Source organism: Monopterus albus, unplaced genomic scaffold (genome assembly GCF_001952655.1).
Source record: "Monopterus albus unplaced genomic scaffold, M_albus_1.0 scaffold141.1, whole genome shotgun sequence".
NCBI lineage: Eukaryota > Metazoa > Chordata > Actinopteri > Synbranchiformes > Synbranchidae > Monopterus > Monopterus albus.
Genome location: NW_018128021.1, coordinates 260,624 through 282,371, shown reverse-complemented (window position 1 = coordinate 282,371; position 21,748 = coordinate 260,624). Strand labels below are relative to the sequence as shown.

Here is a 21,748-nt window from a genome sequence, read left to right as displayed (position 1 = left end):
GGCGGGGGGGGGGGATTACTTGCATGTATGTATGTGTGTGTATATTGCTGCAGTGGTAAATAACAGCAGGGTTGTTGGTGTGTGTGTTTATGGCGGTGAGCGAGGGTACATCATGCTAGGTCTGACGCTGAGACATGAAAGAATTCGGTCAGGCCCCATTTAACCCAGACTGATAGCAGGACACCAGGAGCTGCTGAGGCAGGCAGAAATACCGCCAGATACTGTAAACTGTAAACGCTTCGACACCTGAGACACCTGAGTCTGCCATTTCTTCACTATCCCAGAATGCCATGAGTGACATGGCCCTCACCTTTACCCACAATCTAAAACAAATGTAATCACAAGTCAAACCACTCCCTGATTCTGTTAACATGATGCCACTTGTTTCAAATATAAGCAGAGCACAAACACACTATCTAATGGTCAACTAATGCCGGCCTGACACACTGTACACACATACTGCAACTTTTCTGCACATATTGAGAGAGAACAGCAATCCATTAATAATGTTGAGCATAATGCACACATACATACAGTACAAACTTGAGCACGCAGGATAAAATTAACAGCATAATCAAGTCCTTCTCATCTGCTCAGCACCAGTGGAGTGAGATTGTGGACTTTAACCTTTTCCTTTGTTCCATATTAACATCTGACAGCTAATGGGGTGTGTGCTACAAACAGGCGAGGCTGCCTGCTATAGAACTAGAGTATAACCTGTGGTGCACAGAGAAAAGGTTTCAAACCAGCTGCAAATGGTCTGCTTTAGGTTTTGATTTCTGTGTGTATAGGTGAGATGCAGGTAAATATAAAGGGAGGTGTCAGCTGGGGGGAGTTGTTTGGGGAGTTGTGATGGGGCAAGGGGGGAGAGTGAGATGCACTGTCTATTGACTATCACACAGAGCACCCTTGTGCCCTCGCTGGACTACGATTGTGCCGGCGGACAAAGCCCTGATTCAGCACATCCTTTCCCCAAGGGAGAGCTCTGGAAACCGAAGATGCCCCCACCCACCCATCCTCAGCTTCTGTCTCTCCCTCCCTCTGTCTCTATCTCCTGCTCCCTCTCTTTGGCCAGTAATGTGGTAGTGGCCATGCATCAAAGGGAACTATAGAACAATGCAAGGGGCCAGCCAGGAATTTGAAGAGCTTTTAAACAGGACTTTCATATGGCCGAGTCTTGTCATATCCTGGGTGAATCGTGTCACTAGTCACAGGAACCAGAAACAGAGCAAAACAAAGAAACATTTAGCTGTAACTTACTGTCCTACCTAGCTCAGAACTACAGGGGAAACAAAACTTCATCATCCTGTCTCTTTCTCATCTTTCTCTCTCTGCAAAATAGCCAATTACATGACAACACCGACCAGGTGCTCTGACAACGTAAGCCTCTAAGCCTCTCTAATGACTTTATTTGTGAAAATTGATTCCAGGTGTTTTTGTTAACACGGCAGGTGTAACATTAATACACCTGTATGTATGTATGTATGTGTGTGTGGAAACAGGTTTCATGAGGATGCTACTTGGCGTGAGATTTGTTCAGACCTCTTTATAAATGGATCTGAGGCATTTCGGTGCCAAGCTTGGATTTCCTAGGCTCTGAGAAGGCAGGGACTCTTCCTATATCTATCTCTGTCTATGTCTCTGTCTATTTCTGTTGTTCTCTTTTCTCCCAGGTTAGACTATTTCTGCATTAATCACCATGACACAGGCAAGGCAACTCAATTTTCTGCTCCTGTAGGTAAGGTGCATGGCGTCCTGGAACGGTAGCATGAGGCATGAAACAGGCAAGCGGGGGCTAATCTTTGGTTACTGGTGTAATTGAAATGCTATCCACACTGTAGGGTGCATTAAAGTCTGATAACAGCAGTTCCTGTGGCCAATTTAAGTAGCTTGACTTCCCTTGGGTAGAAGGAAATAAAGCAAAAGGGTGAGAGATACAGAGAGAAAGAGAGAGAGTGTCGCGATGGAGGGGTGAGGATGTGGGTTGTGGGGGTGCTGATAGATAAGGCTGACAAGCCAGGCTAATTCTCCAGGCATGTTTCTCATTGTGATCCTGGAAAAATGAGAAAAAAAATGAATCACGAAACCAAAAAATCAATTGACCCTCGGGTGGCTTGTCAGGCTGCGAGTCTGATAAACCTAAAAGCTTCGTTAATGTCGGCCTGCCTGTACCCAACAGATAGAGCACTTTGTAAATGAACCCGCTTTGATAAATATATTAAGGAAAGCTGTGAATAAAAGGCACAGACTTGTCATTTGTAAATAGAACCCCCGCTACATGGAATTAGAATGATAAAATAGGGTTCCATATAATTAAGTTTGTGTAAGACCTGAAATCCGTGCAAATACCTTCCTGGAATTTTGAAAAGAAGCTGTCAGTTCAATTAATCTGAACATCACCCTGAGAATGTACTGAACAAAATTAAGCTGCAGATAAAACCTGGGCTAGTATTTTGATAAGTAATTCCTGTATCATTTCATTGCTTCTGTGATCATTTTATTTAATCCACCACCCCCAGTTATGTGCTAAGCCATCTACAAAGGCCCTGCTGGCCAGGCCACCAAAACCTTAATCCACCATATAGCTTGTGTAAAATGAGGAGGGGGTGGAAAGCAGTTTTTGCCTTTTGTGGGGGCACCAGTGGCAGCGCTAGGTATGGTTTTGGATGAAGGGGTGTGGTGGGAGTGGGGGGCTGTAGCATTAGCTTATGTTCTCTGCCTTTCTCCCTTAAATATATCCCACAGAATATATGTGCATCAAACCACAAAGACCACTGGCTTAGCTGCAGAACACTTTGCCGATAACACCGGAACATCCTGGTAGCTTAAATATAATAATGTTATAAAGGTTGTCTATGTGTATTTCTGCACGTGCATCCCTGTATGTGTCTACATGGGGAGGGCTTTACACAATCGGTTTTCACACTTTAGGTGTATTAGTCATCTTGGCTGGTAGGGAGAAGGATGCGAAGGCTTTTGAAAATGAAAGGCAGAACGGTGCTGGTGGTGGAGATTGGGCAAGCAGAAATCTTGACTCACCAGTTGTTTACTTGTAAGATGGTAAGACCTGTGTCTTGGGCTAGCTGCTTCTTCTGCTCTTCAGAAGGGTATGGATGCTGCAGGAGCAAACAGAGAGAGAAACACACACACATGAGCATCAGACTTACAGGTTAATATACATTTTCCGGCATGTAAACATTCATAAAGCACTGGAAAGGGAACACATGCTCTAAGTCGGGTTCCTGGGTGTTGCCTATTATTGTATATATCTAATATGCTCCCAGTGTTTGTTATATTGTGTAACCCAAGACTGCACCTCATGACTTCCACGCAATCCTGCCCCTCCTTTGCACAGTATAGCCATTCACAGCATATATGTATCCACCCACACAACACGTACACATATGCACACACACAGACACTCACACACACCCACTCACACCAGTCAGTGCTGTCAGAACTGGCCAAACAAGTTTGTCAAAACTGTCAACTGTGATAACCCCCTTTTCCTATCCCCACCCTGCCCATACACAAACAACATATACAGTATGGTAGCATACACACTGAACATATGCATCATGCACAGGAACAAAAACATAAACATACACACACACTGACAAGACATTCCAGCAGGTCTAACATAGATACTGTGGTGTCTGAGAATCCTTTTATAATACCAGTTAACAAAATGAGTGGGTGCAGATTTGCAGTGAATACGTTTATCGTTCCTTGAATGTATGACATGTATCCTAGTAGTGGCTCCTTCATAGAAACCTGCTGAATACAGACTAATGCTAAATGAACAGAATGCTGTGAAATCTCCTCCACAGCTTCACCAGGATTTTTACCTGGAAATGTAATTCTGCGACCAGGGTTGCAGTGATACTATTTGTGTCAGGTCCAATCTAGAGAACATAGTCTGATATAAATGGCAGACCTTGGGCTGCTTCGCTCCCTCTGGGCCTGCGATGAAGCATGACAAAACAGCAGTGATCGCTGCTGACAGATGTCTTTAAGGGCCAGATTAGGAGTCGAGGCGCACGCAAACGAAACAAATGAGATACTACGTGTTTCATTCAGTCACTGTAGAGCATGCATACACCCCAAGTTACACATACACATGCACACAAGCATGTGCAAACGAATGCAAACAGGCACATACTAATATTCATTGACATGACATCTGCAAATCACAACAGACAAAAATTCCTAAATCCACCTAAATCCTCCTATTTTTCAGGTGGTTTCAAGGTCCATTAAAAGGAAAACACCTTTAGCTACACAACATATACCCTGTTGCCAGCTACTTTATTCCTCCATACTAATTGAGAAAGCAAGAACTGATAATGTCTATCTAGTTTGTGTTAACTGAATTAATTTTTTTCTTTAAATGATAACAGTTGCTTAAGAACTATTTTCTCATTGAACAAAGTGAGGTTTCATATGAGCAGAGAGGACGATTGGTCCTTACAGGTAGCACTGTCAGTCTAAATGTAGTCTATTTTAATTAAAGGACAGATTAAAACATGGTTTAAGGAATGTGCCCAATTAATAACAAACAAGGTTGAGATTGGACAAATAATGAGGCCCGGCTTCAGAGAGGGATTAATCTAATTTGTATTTGTGTACATAGTACCTTCTAATATAGCCACATTGCCACAAAAGAAAGATGATAATGTTTGCATAGAAATACATTTTTTGATTTCCAGGTGCTGACATTTTCTTGGCTAGCAAATTTCTGAGTTACTGTGTGTATGTGCGTGCACAATATCCTAAGAACATATCTGCACCCCTATGTGTGTGTCTGGCTCTGTATGTCTACTCTAGACCACAACAATAATGCCTCTTTTTCCCTCCCCTGCACTCCCAGGCTTTCTTGGCATTTTCTCATTAGTTATGACCTCGGTCATGATCAAAACATGTTCGCAAATATAACAATACACAAACCCGCTGTCACTCTTTTTTTTATGTGTGCACACTACACATATAGACAATTGCACACACATAGAGATGTAGCTAAAGATGATGTGGTATGGAGGTGCAGGGAGAGGAGCAGCCTAGATTGGAAATGGGAGTAGGTCATTTACATTGTATTAAGGCTTCCACAGCCGCTCAGGCCCAGACCCGGTCATCAATTGCCTACTGTCAGCCAGAACACGCTCTAGCCTGATGATAAATACGCCGGCCAGCGGCGTAGCTTGTCCAGCAGCTACTGCGTAATGAATGGTTTGAACAAACAAGAAAGATGTCTCATCAAGGAGAGTGGGGATGTTAAAGCCCCCGCGTGCAAAACCCCTGAGTAAGGAGATTTACTTTGACCAACACAACACAGACAGACACACACAAACTCCTGTTTTGTTTAGCTCACAGCCCTCGCTCATTCCCCCACTCCTTACCACACTGTGTCAGATTAGATCTCCAAGACTTACATGCAGTTGCACACATGCACAGCCAAGCAGACATACAGAGAGGCATACACAGGGTATGCCTGTATATAACCTTTATTGATCCTCTCTCTCACCTTTCTTGCTGAACCCCCTCCCTGACACACACACATGCACTTTTTATGGCTGTGACTGCGGGTCACCCACACTTTTCGTAAAGCATGGCATTCTGAAATCTCAGCTACAGAAAATGGTGTGTGGTGCCAGTGGCGATACACACGCACAGGCACATGAGAAGTAAGTTGGCAAGGTAGACCTGGTGGTTACAAGGCTGCAGCAGCCATGAAATCGGGGGGCTATTTAGACCTCTGAGTAACCTTTTAACATTAATTGCCTCAATAAAAAATATATATCTTAATAAATTACCAAATGAGCACAAAGTAAATCTTATATAAAAAAGTAAACGTGAGATGAATGGGTGAATAAATATTACACAAAACACATAAAGGCAGACTACTAAATCTGTTCTAATGTGTTTCTTCCTAAAGATGTCCTTCTCTACCCTCAGGAGGCAGTATGACATGGTTATTTAATGGATGAAACACAAACACAGAGCAAGATCAAAGATGGTATTGATAATCTTCCCACTAGCCTTGGATCCGCTCAATATGTTCAGGTACAAACACCAAGTCCAATATCCTAAAAGAAGATTGACCGCAAAAACATAAAACAGCCAGTCTATAAATAATTAGAGCCAGAAATGAGCAGCTTCAGTTTGTTGTCTGGGCAGCATCTCTGATCGAAAACAGCTCCGTTAATTATGCTAAAGCCAGTTAATGGCACAAGCGTGCAATATCCTGCTGCACACATGTTGTCCAATTCCTTCAATCTGACCTGGAAAGGCATAGCCAAACATCAACACTAACATATAAACACAAACACAGGCACATATACAGGTGGATCATATTCTGCCAGTCATTAAAAATTGAGCTCTGTGTGTGTGTATGTGCTGGCTAAATTACAAGCTGTGATGTGCTCCTTACTCTCTGATAGCACTGGATGTGGTGGCCACTGTGGTTGCCCAAAATAGCTGAGGTAGCTTTATCATCTGCTGTGTATGTTCCTTACACTCCCCTGAACACATCTTGGCATTTCACCATATACAATAACCACATGTACTGCTGGACCACTTTCACGTCACACACACTGACTCCTTTCTATTCATTCAGCTTGCTATATATCAGTTTCATACTGTCCTGACACCTTATTGTTGCTGTCGTTAAATCCCACAGCCTGATCATTATCCCGGCTGTTTTGTTCAACCCCCACCACTTTACCAACTCTGCCCCTTCCCCTCCACATCCTGAACCTGCAACCCTGTGCTTTAGCTGCTGCTGGGCCCCATTGATGAATGACATCATCAGTGTGTGACATGAGTTATAGATCCAGGTCACAAGGTTGCAGTGGCTTGCAAACCTGTTTACCCCCAGCGCCATAGCAACAGAAAGATCTGCTGATGATGATTGATGATGTGATGTAGCCGGAGATCGATTGTCTCTTAGATAGGATTATTAAATAATCTGCATATATACTTTCATATAATATATATGTTTGATTATTCATTATAAGTGTTGCACTTAGTGTCAATATAATATATATGTTTGATTATTCATTATAAGTGTTGCACTTAGTGTCAATAGACAAACACGAGTAATGCATAAAATATTATAATTTTTATAATAATGCTTTTTAATTGTTGACAACATTTGATGGTCTTTATTGTGAGTTTGTGTCTGGTTTTATAGAAATATTATATCCCACTATTTCCTTTTATTTCTGCCTTCCTCACACTGATTGGAATCTTATTTGTTTCTAATCAAAGTGACTGGAGGGTGATAATAATATTCACTGTCAGAAATAAATGCAATCAAATATAGGAATGACATTTTAATATGGATTTCGCACTGAGCTGGGGTAAGATTGGCACATTTTAAATATCAAGTTGCCGTCATTAATAATATTACAATTGGCTCCTTTGACAAATGACAATGAGACTGAATGCATATCGGCATTACTGGGAGATCAAACAGATATGACAGATAAATCCAGTTGGAGTTTTTGAACCCATTACCAGTGTTTACTAGGTACATAGCAGTATCTGGCTTTTTAGCTGCAGTTTTCTGACAGATTTTGTGATTTAAATCGAAGAATACAGTTAATTACTTCTGTCATCATTAATATCAAATAGGGTGAAAACTGACAATTTAAAAAAAATGTATCAGTATAAACTATTTGTAAATAATGACGAGTTAATTGTTTTTGATCGATTAATTTCACTGATTATAAACTAATGTCATACCTAACTAAGGAGTAAACTGCCTGATTCAGTGTTCATTTGAAATGTATGTAAACTAAAGTTATATATGAAATGTTCTTTTTCCATTACTATCTATACTGTATGTCCATTTCCAGTTTTTAATTCTGTGCTTAACTTTGTCTCTGTCTCCACTGTTCTCTTTTTCTTTCCATCCTTCTGTCACACTCCCTGTCTTTGTGTGTGTCTTTGGTGGGTGGAGGTGGGAGGGAGAAGAGGGGTTTTGAGTGTTTGTTTTATTTTAGTAGGAACTTTGCTGCTTCCTGACAACAGTCTGAAAACAGGCAAGAATGCCACATGACTCAGTGACTCAACCCTGCTGCTCTCCTTTCTCTCTGTCTCACACAGATACAGCTAACTTATAAACAGAACTCACATGATGCCAAGCTGCAAACCACACACACTACATGCCAACCTTTGATAACAGCAAATGAAAGTACATCCATATCTACACACAGTCCGCATACCATTACACTTCTGTCTCTCCAACTCCTGACTCCAGAACTTCCACAGCAACTGTAAGGGCTCTCAGCAGACTGCCCTCTGACAGTAAAACAGTCATGATTGCAAATGCAAGGTGCACTGGCAAGGCCAGCGGCATCTATTATAGAGCAAAAGGTCCCCCAGTCTGTCTGTCTGCCTCTCTGACTGGCTGGCTGGTTGCTTGGCAGTGCATCAGTACTACTACCGCTGTTGCTGCCACAACCCCCACAACAATCGCTGGCTGGGCTCCTGAAGCCAGCTCCTGGACCCCAGCCAGCAGCCTGTTTGCTCTACACCATTAATTTACGTTCACTGGAGATGGTGCAAGGTTGTAGAGAAGCTCTATGGCATAACTGCCCTACTTGCCTGCCAAGCTACAATAACAGTAAAGCGGACGAGTGAAGTCAGAAAGAGGGAGGAATGAATGGAGGGAAAGGATGAGGAAAGAGCCCTGGAGAATATGTGCAATATATGCATCTGATTGTACCAAGCTCCATGAGGCTAAATAGCAATCACTCCCACACAATCCCAGTGCACCATGGGCTCAGCGGATTGACCAACGAAAAGAGAGATGTTTTAAGGGGAACATTTCAAAATGCTATCACGCATAATGAAATGATAAAATATCGCTTTCATCCAATAAAGAAAATAAATCTGCTCAGTGAGCTCATTATCTATGTAGAGAACTACAAAAGACTCCCAAACCAGGGTCAACTGGGTTCAACCCATACAGCTACTGGAGTTTGCCAATAGCTATATACACAAGCTGTGTGTGTACTGTGTTGTGGACCTGGTCTCATTTCTGGCCTGCAGCCATAGAGATGTGCCTATTTAATCATCAGATCTAGTTCATGGCTTCGTTTTCTACCAGTCAGCTACCCCTAAGCTTTCAAGAGGAAGAATATGATCCCTCTGTTCTTACAGTGGGGGCCTGCTCTCCTCTCCGTCTCTCCTTCTCTCTCATTTCTGTCGATCTATCCTTCTATTGCTGTACTCCATAGGCCCCAGCAGCTATCCCTGTCTCACTACACACTAACCCATCTGGTCTCGTATCCTCTTCATTCTACCTCTTCTCTTCTCCTCTCTTCTCCTCTCATCTCGTCCCTCACTTTCAAAGTTTCCGCTCAAGCTTTAAGCCAGGTCCTAGAGGGCAGGAATTTGGCCTGGTTTTTCAGACCAGTATGTTGGCTTTGTTGTGGTAACTGCCTGCTCAGGGGCACCCAGCTCTGTTCTGCTCTGCTCTTCAGCTCGCTTGATGCCAATACACAGCCACACTCACTACTTGCTTGCAAAAAAAAATCCTTTAAAACATCTTGTAGCAATGACTACAGCTGAGCCAAAGGATCCTCCTCCTGTAACAGGTTTTGTTCCTATTAAATTTCTATAAGTTTATATTTTCAAGTCTTCATTCTTATCTTCTTGCGAGGTTATTTGGTGGGAGTGTGAGGTAGTAGGTGTCTCACCTTTGCAGAACAGATTATTAGAGGTCTAGTGAATCTGTCAACAGAAGATCCACTCACTTTACATGCACAGGGACAACCTAATATCAGCACCACTTGTCTGTGATGCCAGTCATAAACCCATTAAAAGCACATGCAATAGCCTTGTGAATAAATTAAGTTTCATACCTTTTTCAGTTCTTATTATTTCCAAAAGGCGAAAAGTAATTTCTACTTATGTAATGCCAGTATTCACTGGCCAACACAAATGATCATAACTACCTCATGACAAATGATGCTTTGTTTTTCCTTAGGCTTTCTATATACTAAAATTATTCCCAATGTTCTGCATCAAATAAGTTTAATTTATGATACATTATTTAGGCATACTGAAGCTTAGAAGCCACTTTAAATGAATGCTTGGAAAGCACATGGGACCAGTGACAAGACAGTAAAGCACTTACAACCTAGAGGCTGTTGGTAAAGTCTGTTGGGAAAAGGACTTAATATTAACATACAGAGTCTCTTTAGGTTTATCTTATTTCTCTGTTGTGTCCTTTAAACTTTGTTTAACTCCCTAAGTCAAACTAAAGAGGGGCTGATCTTCAATTGAAATAGTAACAGATTAATTTGTGGAGAGGTGGACAGACTGAGCGAGAGAAAAAGAGGGTTTGTTCGCTCTTCAAATAGAAGCTTCTGAGAGTTTCCACTTGATGGTTCTCCCTTTCATTGTGCATTAACTTAATGAGCATAAGTATTCAAATACACAACCAGGACCTCTTTTAGCTCTCTCCCTTTCTCTTTCTAGTCTCTCCCTCTGTCTCTTTAAGACTCAGCATTCTTGAGAGAAAGGCCAGTATGTTCTAATAGCAGGCCTCAGGACACAACAACAAGAGCAGAACCACTTACAGAGGACAAACAAGAAACCCCCGGGGCCAACTATGGAATGTCAAGCCAATTTGGAGGATATCATAAGACATTTGTAATGTCAATTTTTGTTTTCAGGTCAAAAATCAAAGGCAAACATGGTGCGTAACATTTGTCCATTACACTGTGTCCAGGAACACCCCCTCTCCTGCCAGAAAACAGCTGCAGGGGACACTTCCTGTTTGCTAATGATGCTAAATGTGCTCAAGTCAACCATGTCAAATTTTCTCTCTCTCTGAACGGACAGCTGAGGTAGAAAGAAAGATTTTCTCTCCTCCGCCATCTCCCATTTTCTCTAATCCTCTGCCAGTAAGAGAACCTCTTAGGCCCATGACAGACACTTCAGATCATACCCATGTTAGTGAGACAGAGGAGCATAGTTGATGGTAACCATAGGTGCATTCATCTGAGATCACAGGTTCTTCTGTGGAACTGGGCCAGCCAAGCCCTGATCAGTCACCACCACATCCCTACCTGTTGTGTCTGTTCTCTCTTACTGAATACCATTTTTAGCTTTCAGTACTGCATGTCGTTTGAGCTCTTCTTTCATCTAGGGGTGTATGAGTCAAGGAGATATGTCCTGTCATTGCTCAACATCCAGCAGTGGATGGCTGCATGGGGCGGTGTGGACTGACAAATGCCCTCAGGATCTTTCACTTTCTTTATGTTCCTCAAAGGATAGTCGACATATGATGGGTGTTAAAATGACTTTATGAAGTATGCCTCCAAAGGAAGAGAAGAGAAGAGAAAGGTTAAAACTTTTAGGCCCAGTTAACTGCAGCCAATCTTTAAGTGCATTCTTCCAACCTCTCCCTTTTTCTCCTTGTAGTGCTCTTAGGCCCAATCCTGCCTGGGGGCCAAGGTGACCTTTGACCTTGCTGGCCTGCCTAGCTACAGCCCTCTCGTTTGTTAGGGGCTTTATCCACTGACAAAGCATGCAGGAAGTTGGCAGCCACCCAACAGCCCCATGGGAGGATGACCATCAGCTAGCTCAGCTTACCGCTTATTACAGGATGGTGGGGAGCATGTGTTTGTGTGTGTGTGTGTCTGTCTCCGCACTGGCGCGTGTGTCCTTGTCCTTGCAAGCGTACCTGCATTTACCATATGTGTGCATGCATGCATGTTTATAACATGCTTGTGCACAAACATCTGCAGGCATGTTCGACTGTAGCTTGTGTTTGAAAAACTTTTGTAGCAGAGCGACAAAATAAGAAATGTGACTGAACTTTTTTGTGCTGGCAATTTTTACTGTGCTAGCTAATGACATGCAAAATAAGAGCCTGGAAGCTACAAATGCCCCTGTCTACAAGCTAACCCGATCAGCTACGCATGTTAGCAACAATCAGGCAACCCTCCAGCCGCTGGACTCAGGGGACCCAGCACGCTTTAGTCTCTCTCTCTTCATGTTTTTACCTCCTTCTCTCTGCAGCCTGCTCATCAGAGCACTCAGAACGGCTCACTAAAACCTTATATCATAAGACACTTCAGTTTCTCTCTTGACACCCCATAAAAGTCAGGTAATTCATACTTCATTTATATACCTTCCCATTAATAAAGCTGATGAACTTTTACTCCTTAAATCTAATGGACCATTTTGCTATGACTGCCTCCACTTGCCTTTTTCCCTGTGTCTCTCTGTGTGTGTCTCCTCCTCCTACTTGTGCTTTGCAGAAAGCTAATCCACAGTCACTTGGCCACTGCTCACGTACAGTGTATTGTTGGGGGAAGACAGAAAAAGAAGGATTTGGAGATTTTGAGGCTTTTGACTGACCTCTGCCACAAACAAGCACTGGCACATAATGTCTGGTGGGTTTGCTGTGTAGCTGTTGGTGGTTTTCTCTCTCTCTCTCTTTCACTGTTTCCTTCTACCTCTCTTGATCTGGGTGCAACACAAGGTCATTGACCTTCGGGCCTAAAGCAAGCCATGATGGCTCCCTGGCTCGGAGGAGGTAACCCAAGCTCCTCCCCTATCCCATCCTTCATTTACAGAAAAAGAGAGAGACAGAGTGAGAATGAGAGTGAGCGCTAGACCAACCGGGGGGTGTTTTACAGCTGCACCCCCATCTCCCCATCTAACTCCTGCTCCCTCTCTCTTTCTCTTCCTCCTTTTAGATTCGCTTCAAGCCCACTGCGTTCAGAATAATTAATGATGCAATTGAGCTGAGGAGAGGACTCTGACCAGCAGGGGCTATTCCTGAATGCCTGTGTAGCTGTTATATAGAAGACTGGAAAATAGAAAGAGAAAAAGACACAGAGAGACAGATAGGCAGAGCGAGAGAAAGGCATAAAACAGTCAGATGGTGAGAGAAAGAGATTGCTAATAGTTTGTTGCCCTACAAGCCTTAACCCTGTCTTCCTCTCATCCCCTCTAGTCTTATCCTCCATCCCCATCCCCCTCTCTTCTCTTCCATCCTGATGGCGGGATTGGGGGGCCTGACCTGTCTGGTGATTGATGGTAATGTCTCAGGAAGTCATTTTCCCCGACAGCACCCCGCCGCCTTTCACCAGGCCTGTTGCAGAGGTGAGCCCATCACATGGATGCTTTTAACTCTTTGCTCACTTGCTGCCAGGTCTCTGTGACCCACCTATCTCACACACCATCATCCCCACATCACCATCTCTCTGATCTTCCTACTTCTAACATTAGGACAAGAGTGGCTAAGTTTATCCTGCTACAGAACATTTCAGTAAGAAAAACCAAGGTTAAAAAGGTTTGCAGAACAATGGCAACAAGAGTATCTTGATAAAAATAAATACATCAAAACTTGAAGTGGATCTGCCAAGCAGCCTCCAATTCAAGTTGCTGGGGATGGTCCCCATGTCTCCATTACTGTCAGCGCTTACCACCTCTATTATGGCAATTAGGACATGGCTCCAGCACTAGGAATGCTTTGCTATGCTCTGGAATTGCTAACATCTGCCGCGTCTCCGCTCCATGTGTCAGGGTAGAGTTGTCTTTTCTTAAACACACATCTTTTTACAGTCACACTGTCTTCTGTTTTCTTCTCCTGTTTCTTCAACACTGCTCTCCACATTTATTTTCTTAATTCGACTCAAACTGTGCCTTAAAGAGATTCCTCTCTGTTTGAGTCCAAATAACCTAAAATGATCCGTGAAGAGCCTCGTGGTTCTCGTTTTCAATAGGCTTCATTAGTTTTTAATATCTAGCCAGGAAAAGGAGAGGAAAATGGCATGGAGATAATCAATGGAAAGGGGCTGGAAGACTATTAATCTTCCCCAAAGGATTGTGGGTTAATACACGCTCTTGCATAGGCAAACATGGCTGTGTGATGAACACATCTGTCTGCCTGGATGGGCTACTTAATGAAACAGCCAGCGTTTGGCTGCTGAGATGGATGTCGTTCCCCCACTGAAAAATGAGTTCTCTCTCCCACTACATTGTGGCAGAGCCACACATGATAAGGTTCCATTCAATTCACTGGAGACCTGACTCTGTCCCCGTGTGAGAGCAGCTTAAACAATGAGGGTGCCGGGCAGGACAGGCAACGCATGGTCACTGGAGCAAGTCTACATGGAGATTGTATCAGGGAATCCTAATGTGAACAAGAGTCTGACTGATCTGGGAAAGAGAGGGAACAGAGAAAGACTAGAAGATGAGTAGTACAGTAGACAGATAAAGAAGACTAAGGGACAGGAGAGATGAAGGTTGAGCCACCTGGGATAAATAAGCAGGCTCAGCGTGTTTGAGTGACATTGTTTGTTAGGCTGCGTGTGAAACCTTTGGTGTGTCTATACCAGACTGTATGTAGATATGTGTGTGCACGCATGCATGTGCAAGCATTCTGCCAAGAGATGTGTGCATGTTTCTGTGTTTTTGTGTATCCTGACACTGTCTGAGGTGACCCTTGGTCAGGGAGTCCTGTAACAGGAGCTCACCTCCGGTTTGGCGAGCTCTCCTCTCAGTGTGCGAAACAGCCACCTGAAGACAGGATTAGCCATTGTGGCCTGGCCCCAGAGGTAACTGTGATACACCTCCGGGGACAGACATGAAATACACACTGTCACGTGTTGCATAGACACAGCCAGGTGGGGAGAAACAGGCCTGGAGGAAGATGGTGGTTAAAAAAAAGTGGTAGAATGAAAGCAGGACAGGACAGGTGGTGGTGGGGATTGTAAGTTCAAACAGGACACCTATAAGAAGATGAATGCAAGTAGGTTACAGTATAATGAACAGCAAGCTATGCTGAATGTGTTAGTGGTGTTTGCTGTTGTCTTGTGAAAATATGTACATAAGGCGGTTGGGCAACCTAGCACAGTGCCTTGGGGTAGCTGAGACTTGTTCCTATATGGAAATTGATGCGTGTCAGCCTGTCTATGACTCAACTTTGACAGGACGTAGGCATGTGTATTTCTGTTGTCACATACATACAAGGGCTGTGACAAATGAGCGGTGCTTAATTTGCGACAGATTATGCGGGCTGTGGGTGCCCTAAACCCCTTTGAACTTGTAATTGCCCCTGGTTTCAGTAATGAACATTAAGGAGGATTCAGAAATGTGGGGTTAATTACATATTTGCCCCCCTTTTTCATTTCTTCTTCATGTTGAAAAAGGTAAAGGAGGAGCAGGAGTTTTAGTAGGAGGATGAGAGACGAGGAAAAGGTTCTGGGTTGGGAGGCATACACTGCTGTTGTCACCCTCTTTATCTAAATAATTGTACAAGCTGGTTTATGGGCTTTAGAGAGGTGCTTTGTGTGTCAGTCGCTGCAGCCCTGGGGATATGGGAAACTAGCTTTGCCCACGATCAATATTCAGAGAGATTCACATCTGGAGCCAACGCCTGCTCTGCTTAGATTTGGATTTATATATTTATTTTTTATTTGATTTTTTTTCCCTGTAGTTCCCTTCTTCCTCCATCCATTTGCTTTTTCTTATCTACATGTGGTTAAACTATTTTTGATACAGGGGTTGCAGTCTATCACACATGCTCATATGTATAGCCTTACATGCTCTTTGGGGGATGTGGCTACAGTGATATTCAGAGGTCTGAAGCAAACTAGGTCTGCTCTATGTGGAGAACAGCCCCTAACAGCACATGGCTCAATATATATGCTAGGCAGAACTGCTTGAGCAGTGGAGCATTCTGGGTAAATGGCTGCGGTGCAGGGAGGGTCCACTGAGGCTAGTGGAGGGGGGAAAGGAACAACAAATTGACCCACTCAGTCTTAGTCTTTGATGTGGACTGGGCCCTCTCTTAAAAACCGGTCCATATGTTCAGAGAAGGAAAGAGAGAGGATATCAATGGGGAAAAATGAAAAGGTGAGGAAGTGGGGGGAAGAGGTGAGAACAAGAGGCATGGCTCCCAGTTATAAGGACCCCACTGTGCAGGAATCCCACTGCCTGCCCCTGGACTGAGTGCTAAGCAAAGGGAAAAAAAAGCATGCATTTCAGAAGAGTAGGAAAGGAGGGGAGAAAAATCACACAAAATGGCAGGAGTGGGATTTGGTGCAGCCAGGGTCCCATGACAAACCAAACAGTAAAACACATGGTCTGTTTTTGATTTCTACTCAATACCTTCGTCCCTCAGCCTTTCCTCGTTCCTTTCCTCCCTCCCTTCTTCATTCTGGTTTGCCTGTTCCATGCTTGTGCTGCTCCTTTTCCCTTTTGCATTTTCTTCTCTTGGTGTGAGATGAATATCAAAGCAACGCTAGGGCAGCTTGGAGGCCTGCAGCAGAATCTCATTGGCTTCCATGGTCCCCAGCCTGGAGCAGCCTCTATTCTAGCAGCTCTTGCCACAACCGCTTGAGAGAATGAGGCTAGCCTGCAGGGCGGTACCCCTGGAAGGGTAAGGGGTAATTTACGGAAACTAGCTTTAAGATGTGAAACCAAAATCCTCTTACACAGTTTGTTATGAGTAAGATAACCCCAAAAGTGTAGAAAAGGGATAACAGCACAGAATCAGCTACCCCCATCTTAATAACCCTGGTTTTCCACCAGGGGCATCCATGCTATCACACATGTGATGTCATTTATGTCACATAAATCAGCTCAGCCACTGGACCAGTGTTATAACTACAGTACAGTGGATTGTGCAGTAGTAGAGAAGGCAGGGAAAGATTCCCATACTGGGGCCTATTCTCAGTGTGCCTTAAAAAGGTCTCCTCAGTTTTTGCATGTGTGTTCTTGGAAGAATCTTTCACTGTTCAGAGTTGTGAGCTTATAAATTTGCCCTCCACAGGCCTAGCTTTGTTTATATTCAGCTGTGGTCAGGGCGTGTGCAGTCACCTCTGCAGAAGCCAGTCATATTCACGCTGTGCTCCTGGTCTTCCATGAGGGCACCATTCTTGTAAAACCTCATTTAAAAAAAATGCACATTGCATCAAATGCCAGGCAACACACTCCTCCTTTGTTATCCCTTCAGAGAATATGTTGAGGGTTGCTCTCTTTTGTTTCTTTGGCAAACTCTATGGTGTTTCACACAGCTTAATCACTTCCATGTAGTTGGAATGTGTTATAAACAGTCCCTTAGCAAAAGCACTAATTTTTGCTACTTCATTAAACAACTAGCAATAATATGCAAACAGCAAGAACAGAAATTAACCGGGAGGAAGGGAAAAAGAGGGAAACATGAGGTAGAGGGAGATGTGGCAGGGTTATGCAGGTATCCCTGTATCCTCTTATGCACAATAATATGATGCTTATTTTGTTAGCATCGAGTAAAAAAAAACTGTGAACACACTCTTTTCACAAGCGCATGCACATTGCATAGTGTATGCAAGGTTAATGTGTCATGCTTTATATGTCAGTGGATTCTACATGGGGTTTGTTGGCTTTACAGTGGAACTATGATAGTTCTGGAATTGGGGGTCAAAGTGTAAAGGTCTGATGTTGGAGCATGAAACAAACTAGGTCTTATTACATTCTAATGCAGCACTAAACCACTGGAATGGCTAATAACTATGCCAAAGTACACTGTAAATAACTGTAAAAGGGATTTTTGTCAGTCACAGAACTGTGACACACTAACACTGCAATGATATGGCAAACTTGATGCAGCCTGTCTTATAACGATACAGCCTGTGAAAATGAGAAGTCACTGGATAGCCCTTCTAAACTTTCATTCTGTTCTGCTCTTTCCTTCCATAAAAAGCATCTTGCCGACATGTATGTAAATGAGTTCTGACAAGAAAGGTGAAGTCTGTGAGTAAAATAAAGAATTTCTTGAGTATCGTTTCACTGTAGTGTTTACGTTTGAGTGTCTTTCCCCTATAAGGTCTGCCATGCTGTGGTAGCCCCTCCGTGGTGGCCTGGCTGGGGAAGAACAGATGGCAGACTGCGATGGCTTGTGTCTGTTTACCAGGGTCACTGAGCAGCCAACATTAGAACACAGTGACTACACAATAGCTAGGCACCAATCCTCATACCCCACCCCCACCCCAAGGATCTCCTCCACAGTCATTTTCAATGACTTTCAACAACTCCTGTGCTTAAAATCACCAAACTATCCTGTTATATTGTCACTAATGTCTGTTTAGCAAACACACACACAAAGCAGTGGGTATTGTTCCTAAAAGATTGTGATAACTCTTTTTCCTGCATCTCCCATAGACAGTCACACATTTGGGCAGTGGCAGTGAACCAAACTGTCACCTGGGTTGCTACGGGTGACTAGACAGCTGACTTTTGGGCTCCAAGGCAAATGAGCACATGACAGATTAGTGTGTGGGCCTCCACCAGGCTTCCACCTCTGTGACCCTTAGGATCCCCCTCTTTACCCCCTCCTCACCCTTGCTCTTACCCCTAAAACCCCTCCCAGCTTCTCCTTTGTCTCCACCCTGTCTTCATCCAAAGTCCTAAGGAGGTGAAAAGCAAACACATTTTGAATGTGGATCACTGAAACACATACCAAACATACTTCTTTCTAGTTTTAACAAGTTTGTTTTTGCTGTGTCCGAACACAAATACATGTCACAAATCCAAACAAATCAACTATGTAATTAAAAGTTAGTTAACTAAGCATGGCCATTTTTTTTTAAGTGTTGCTCTGTGTATACTGGAGAGATAAAGTAGGCACTTGGAAATATGGAATTATCGGCTTTCAGAAGTTCACTGTAAAGGAGGAAGGGCTTGGTATCTCGAACTGTTTGCAGATGTGTGTCTCCCCTAGTTAAATGCAGCTTGTCCTGGAACAACACACATGGATTAGAAAGACTAGAGAAGCTTAAACAAAACTGAGGATACTACAGGGCTGACTGTTTAGTCTACACAAACAACATGACTTCTCTTTTTTAAGGGATGGACTTGTAGAGTTGTTTATCATATGGGACAAACATCCTTTGCCAGGGTTTGGCCTTGCCTGCGCCCATGTCTTGTGAATGACCCTAGGTGGCTCTTTTATGTGCGTCTATAAAGGGCGGTGGAGAGAGCATCTCCCATAGGAGAACTCGACCTGACGATGACACCCTGTTGTCATGGAGACTAATGCTATGTTGGGTTTGGCTTGGGAGTTTGGGGGGGGGGGGCCACTGTCACTAGTGTATCTAATGATGTTTGCAGCACAATGCACTCATCTCCTCACAATGTGTGATGTGCCCTCACTCTGATTAACGCCTGTATTAACAGGGTTCACATGGCCATGTTGGCATCTGTTGAGCTCTGCTTTGAATTTTCTTTTGGGCGCACAAGAAGAACGCAACAGTTTTCATTTTATCAATCCAGCTAAAAAACAATTTATGAGTCAATACTCACATTGGTGTTAGGATGATAAAAGACAGCCACGTATTATATTAAAAACTGGATTTAAATGCCATCATTCATACATAAACCTTTCTCATCTGAAAACACAATTCTACTGCTCAGAGGTCAATGACTTTCCAAATGACCAAAGGATATATCACTTCCCTTTCAATAAGCCCAGGGGACCAATACACCTGGCTTAGCAGCTTAACAGCATTTCCCAAAACACCCAAGCCAAAGGGTGGCCCAACACAAAACCTGAGATGCTTGATGTTTGACAGAGCAACCTTCTTACTCATCTGACTGCCTGCTCTCCCTCTTTCACTCAATCCCTCCCTCCCTCCTACTACAGTGCCTTGCGAAAGTATTCGGCCCCCTTGAACATTGCGACCTTTTGCCACATTTCAGGCTTCAAACATAAAAATATAAAAGTGTAATTGTTTGTGAAGAATCAACAACAAGTGGGACACAATCATGAAGTGGAACAAAATTTATTGGATATTTCAAACTTTTTTAACAAATAAAAAACTGAAAAATTGGGCGTGCAAAATTATTCAGCCCCCTTAAGTTAATACTTTGTAGCGCCACCTTTTGCTGCGATTACAGCTGTAAGTCGCTTGGGGTATGTCTCTATCAGTTTTGCACATCGAGAGACTGAAATTTTTGCCCATTCCTCCTTGCAAAACAGCTCGAGCTCAGTGAGATTGGATGGAGAGCGTTTGTGAACAGCAGTTTTCCACAGATTCTCGATTGGATTCAGGTCTGAACTTTGACTTGGCCATTCTAACACCTGGATATGTTTATTTGTGAACCATTCCATTGTAGATTTGGCTTTATGCTTTGGATCATTGTCTTGTTGGAAGACAAACCTCCGTTCCAGTCTCAGGTCTTTTGCAGACTCCATCAGGTTTCCTTCCAGAATGGTCCTGTATTTGGCTCCATCCATCTTCCCATCAATTTTAACCACCTTCCCTGTCCCTGCTGAAGAAAAGCAGGCCCAAACCACGATGCTGCCACCACCATGTTTGACAGTGGGGATGGTGTGTTCAGGGTGATGAGCTGTGTTGCTTTTACGCCAAACATAACGTTTTGCAGTGTTGCCAAAAAGTTCGATTTTGGTTTCATCTGACCAGAGCACCTTCTTCCACATGTTTGGTGCGTCTCCCAGGTGGCTTGTGGCAAACTTTAAACAACACTTTTTATGGATATCTTTAAGAAAGTGCTTTCTTCTTGCCATTCTTCCATAAAGGCCAGATTTGTGCAGTATACGACTGATTGTTGTCCTATGGACAGAGTCTCCCACCTCAGCTGTAGATCTCTGCAGTTCATCCAGAGTGATCATGGGCCTCTTGGCTGCATCTCTGATCAGTCTTCTCCTTGTATGAGCTGAAAGTTTAGAGGGACGGCCAGGTCTTGGTAGATTTGCAGTGGTCTGATACTCCTTCCATTTCAATATTATCGCTTGCACAGTGCTCCTTGGGATGTTTAAAGCTTGGGAAATCTTTTTGTATCCAAATCCGGCTTTAAACTTCTCCACAACAGTATCTCGGACCTGCCTGGTGTGTTCCTTGTTCTTCATGATGCTCTCTGCGCTTTAAACGGACCTCTGAGACTATCACAGTGCAGGTGCATTTATACGGAGACTTGATTACACACAGGTGGATTCTATTTATCATCATTAGTCATTTAGGTCAACATTGGATCATTCAGAGATCCTCACTGAACTTCTGGAGAGAGTTTGCTGCACTGAAAGTAAAGGGGCTGAATAATTTTGCACGCCCAATTTTTCAGTTTTTTATTTGTTAAAAAAGTTTGAAATATCCAATAAATTTCGTTCCACTTCATGATTGTGTCCCACTTGTTGTTGATTCTTCACAAAAAATTACAGTTTTATATCTTTATGTTTGAAGCCTGAAATGTGGCAAAAGGTCGCAAAGTTCAAGGGGGCCGAATACTTTCGCAAGGCACTGTAGCTCACACATGCACGTGGGCAAACTCAACTAGCCTGGTTTGCGCCTGAGGTCCCTTATTTATTTTCATAGGTGTGTTAGGTATTTTTAGTCAGATAGAAATTGGATAGATACTTTGTGTATTAGAAATGTTTAGTGGAGATAGGATGTCTAGTTAGACTGTTAAATGCTTAGGCCTGCTTATGAGTTTCTACAGGGTACATCTGGTCAAGGATAACTAGAGAGAAGAGTTGATGACTGTCAGCAGACAGGGTGTTTAATATTATTATTATGACGTGTATAACTGTAGCCTTAGCCATAATATGTTCTTATGTTTAAATCACGACATGTACTAGAGGTCGTGAGAATGTTTTTAGCTACACACCACTTAATCAACAAACACACACACATTGATTTGCTTCATGTTTTGACTACTGTTATGGCCAGCTGCAAAGCTGGCACCAAGGACATGTCGCGGTTGACGTTCCTCTGTAGAA

The 21,748-nt window shown here is 43.2% G+C and overlaps 1 protein-coding gene across 6 annotated transcripts in view; it reads right to left on the bottom strand.

Annotated features, from left to right (window-relative positions):
• The window catches only part of meis2a (Meis homeobox 2a), an 84,658-nt gene that overhangs the window by 20,468 nt on the left and 42,442 nt on the right, over nucleotides 1-21,748 (bottom strand). For all 6 annotated transcript variants that reach the window (XM_020613986.1, XM_020613983.1, XM_020613981.1 and 3 more), the window contains one exon: nucleotides 3,040-3,116. In XM_020613986.1, the coding sequence (XP_020469642.1) occupies nucleotides 3,040-3,116 (77 nt within the window). The remainder of the gene's footprint in view (nucleotides 1-3,039; nucleotides 3,117-21,748) is intronic.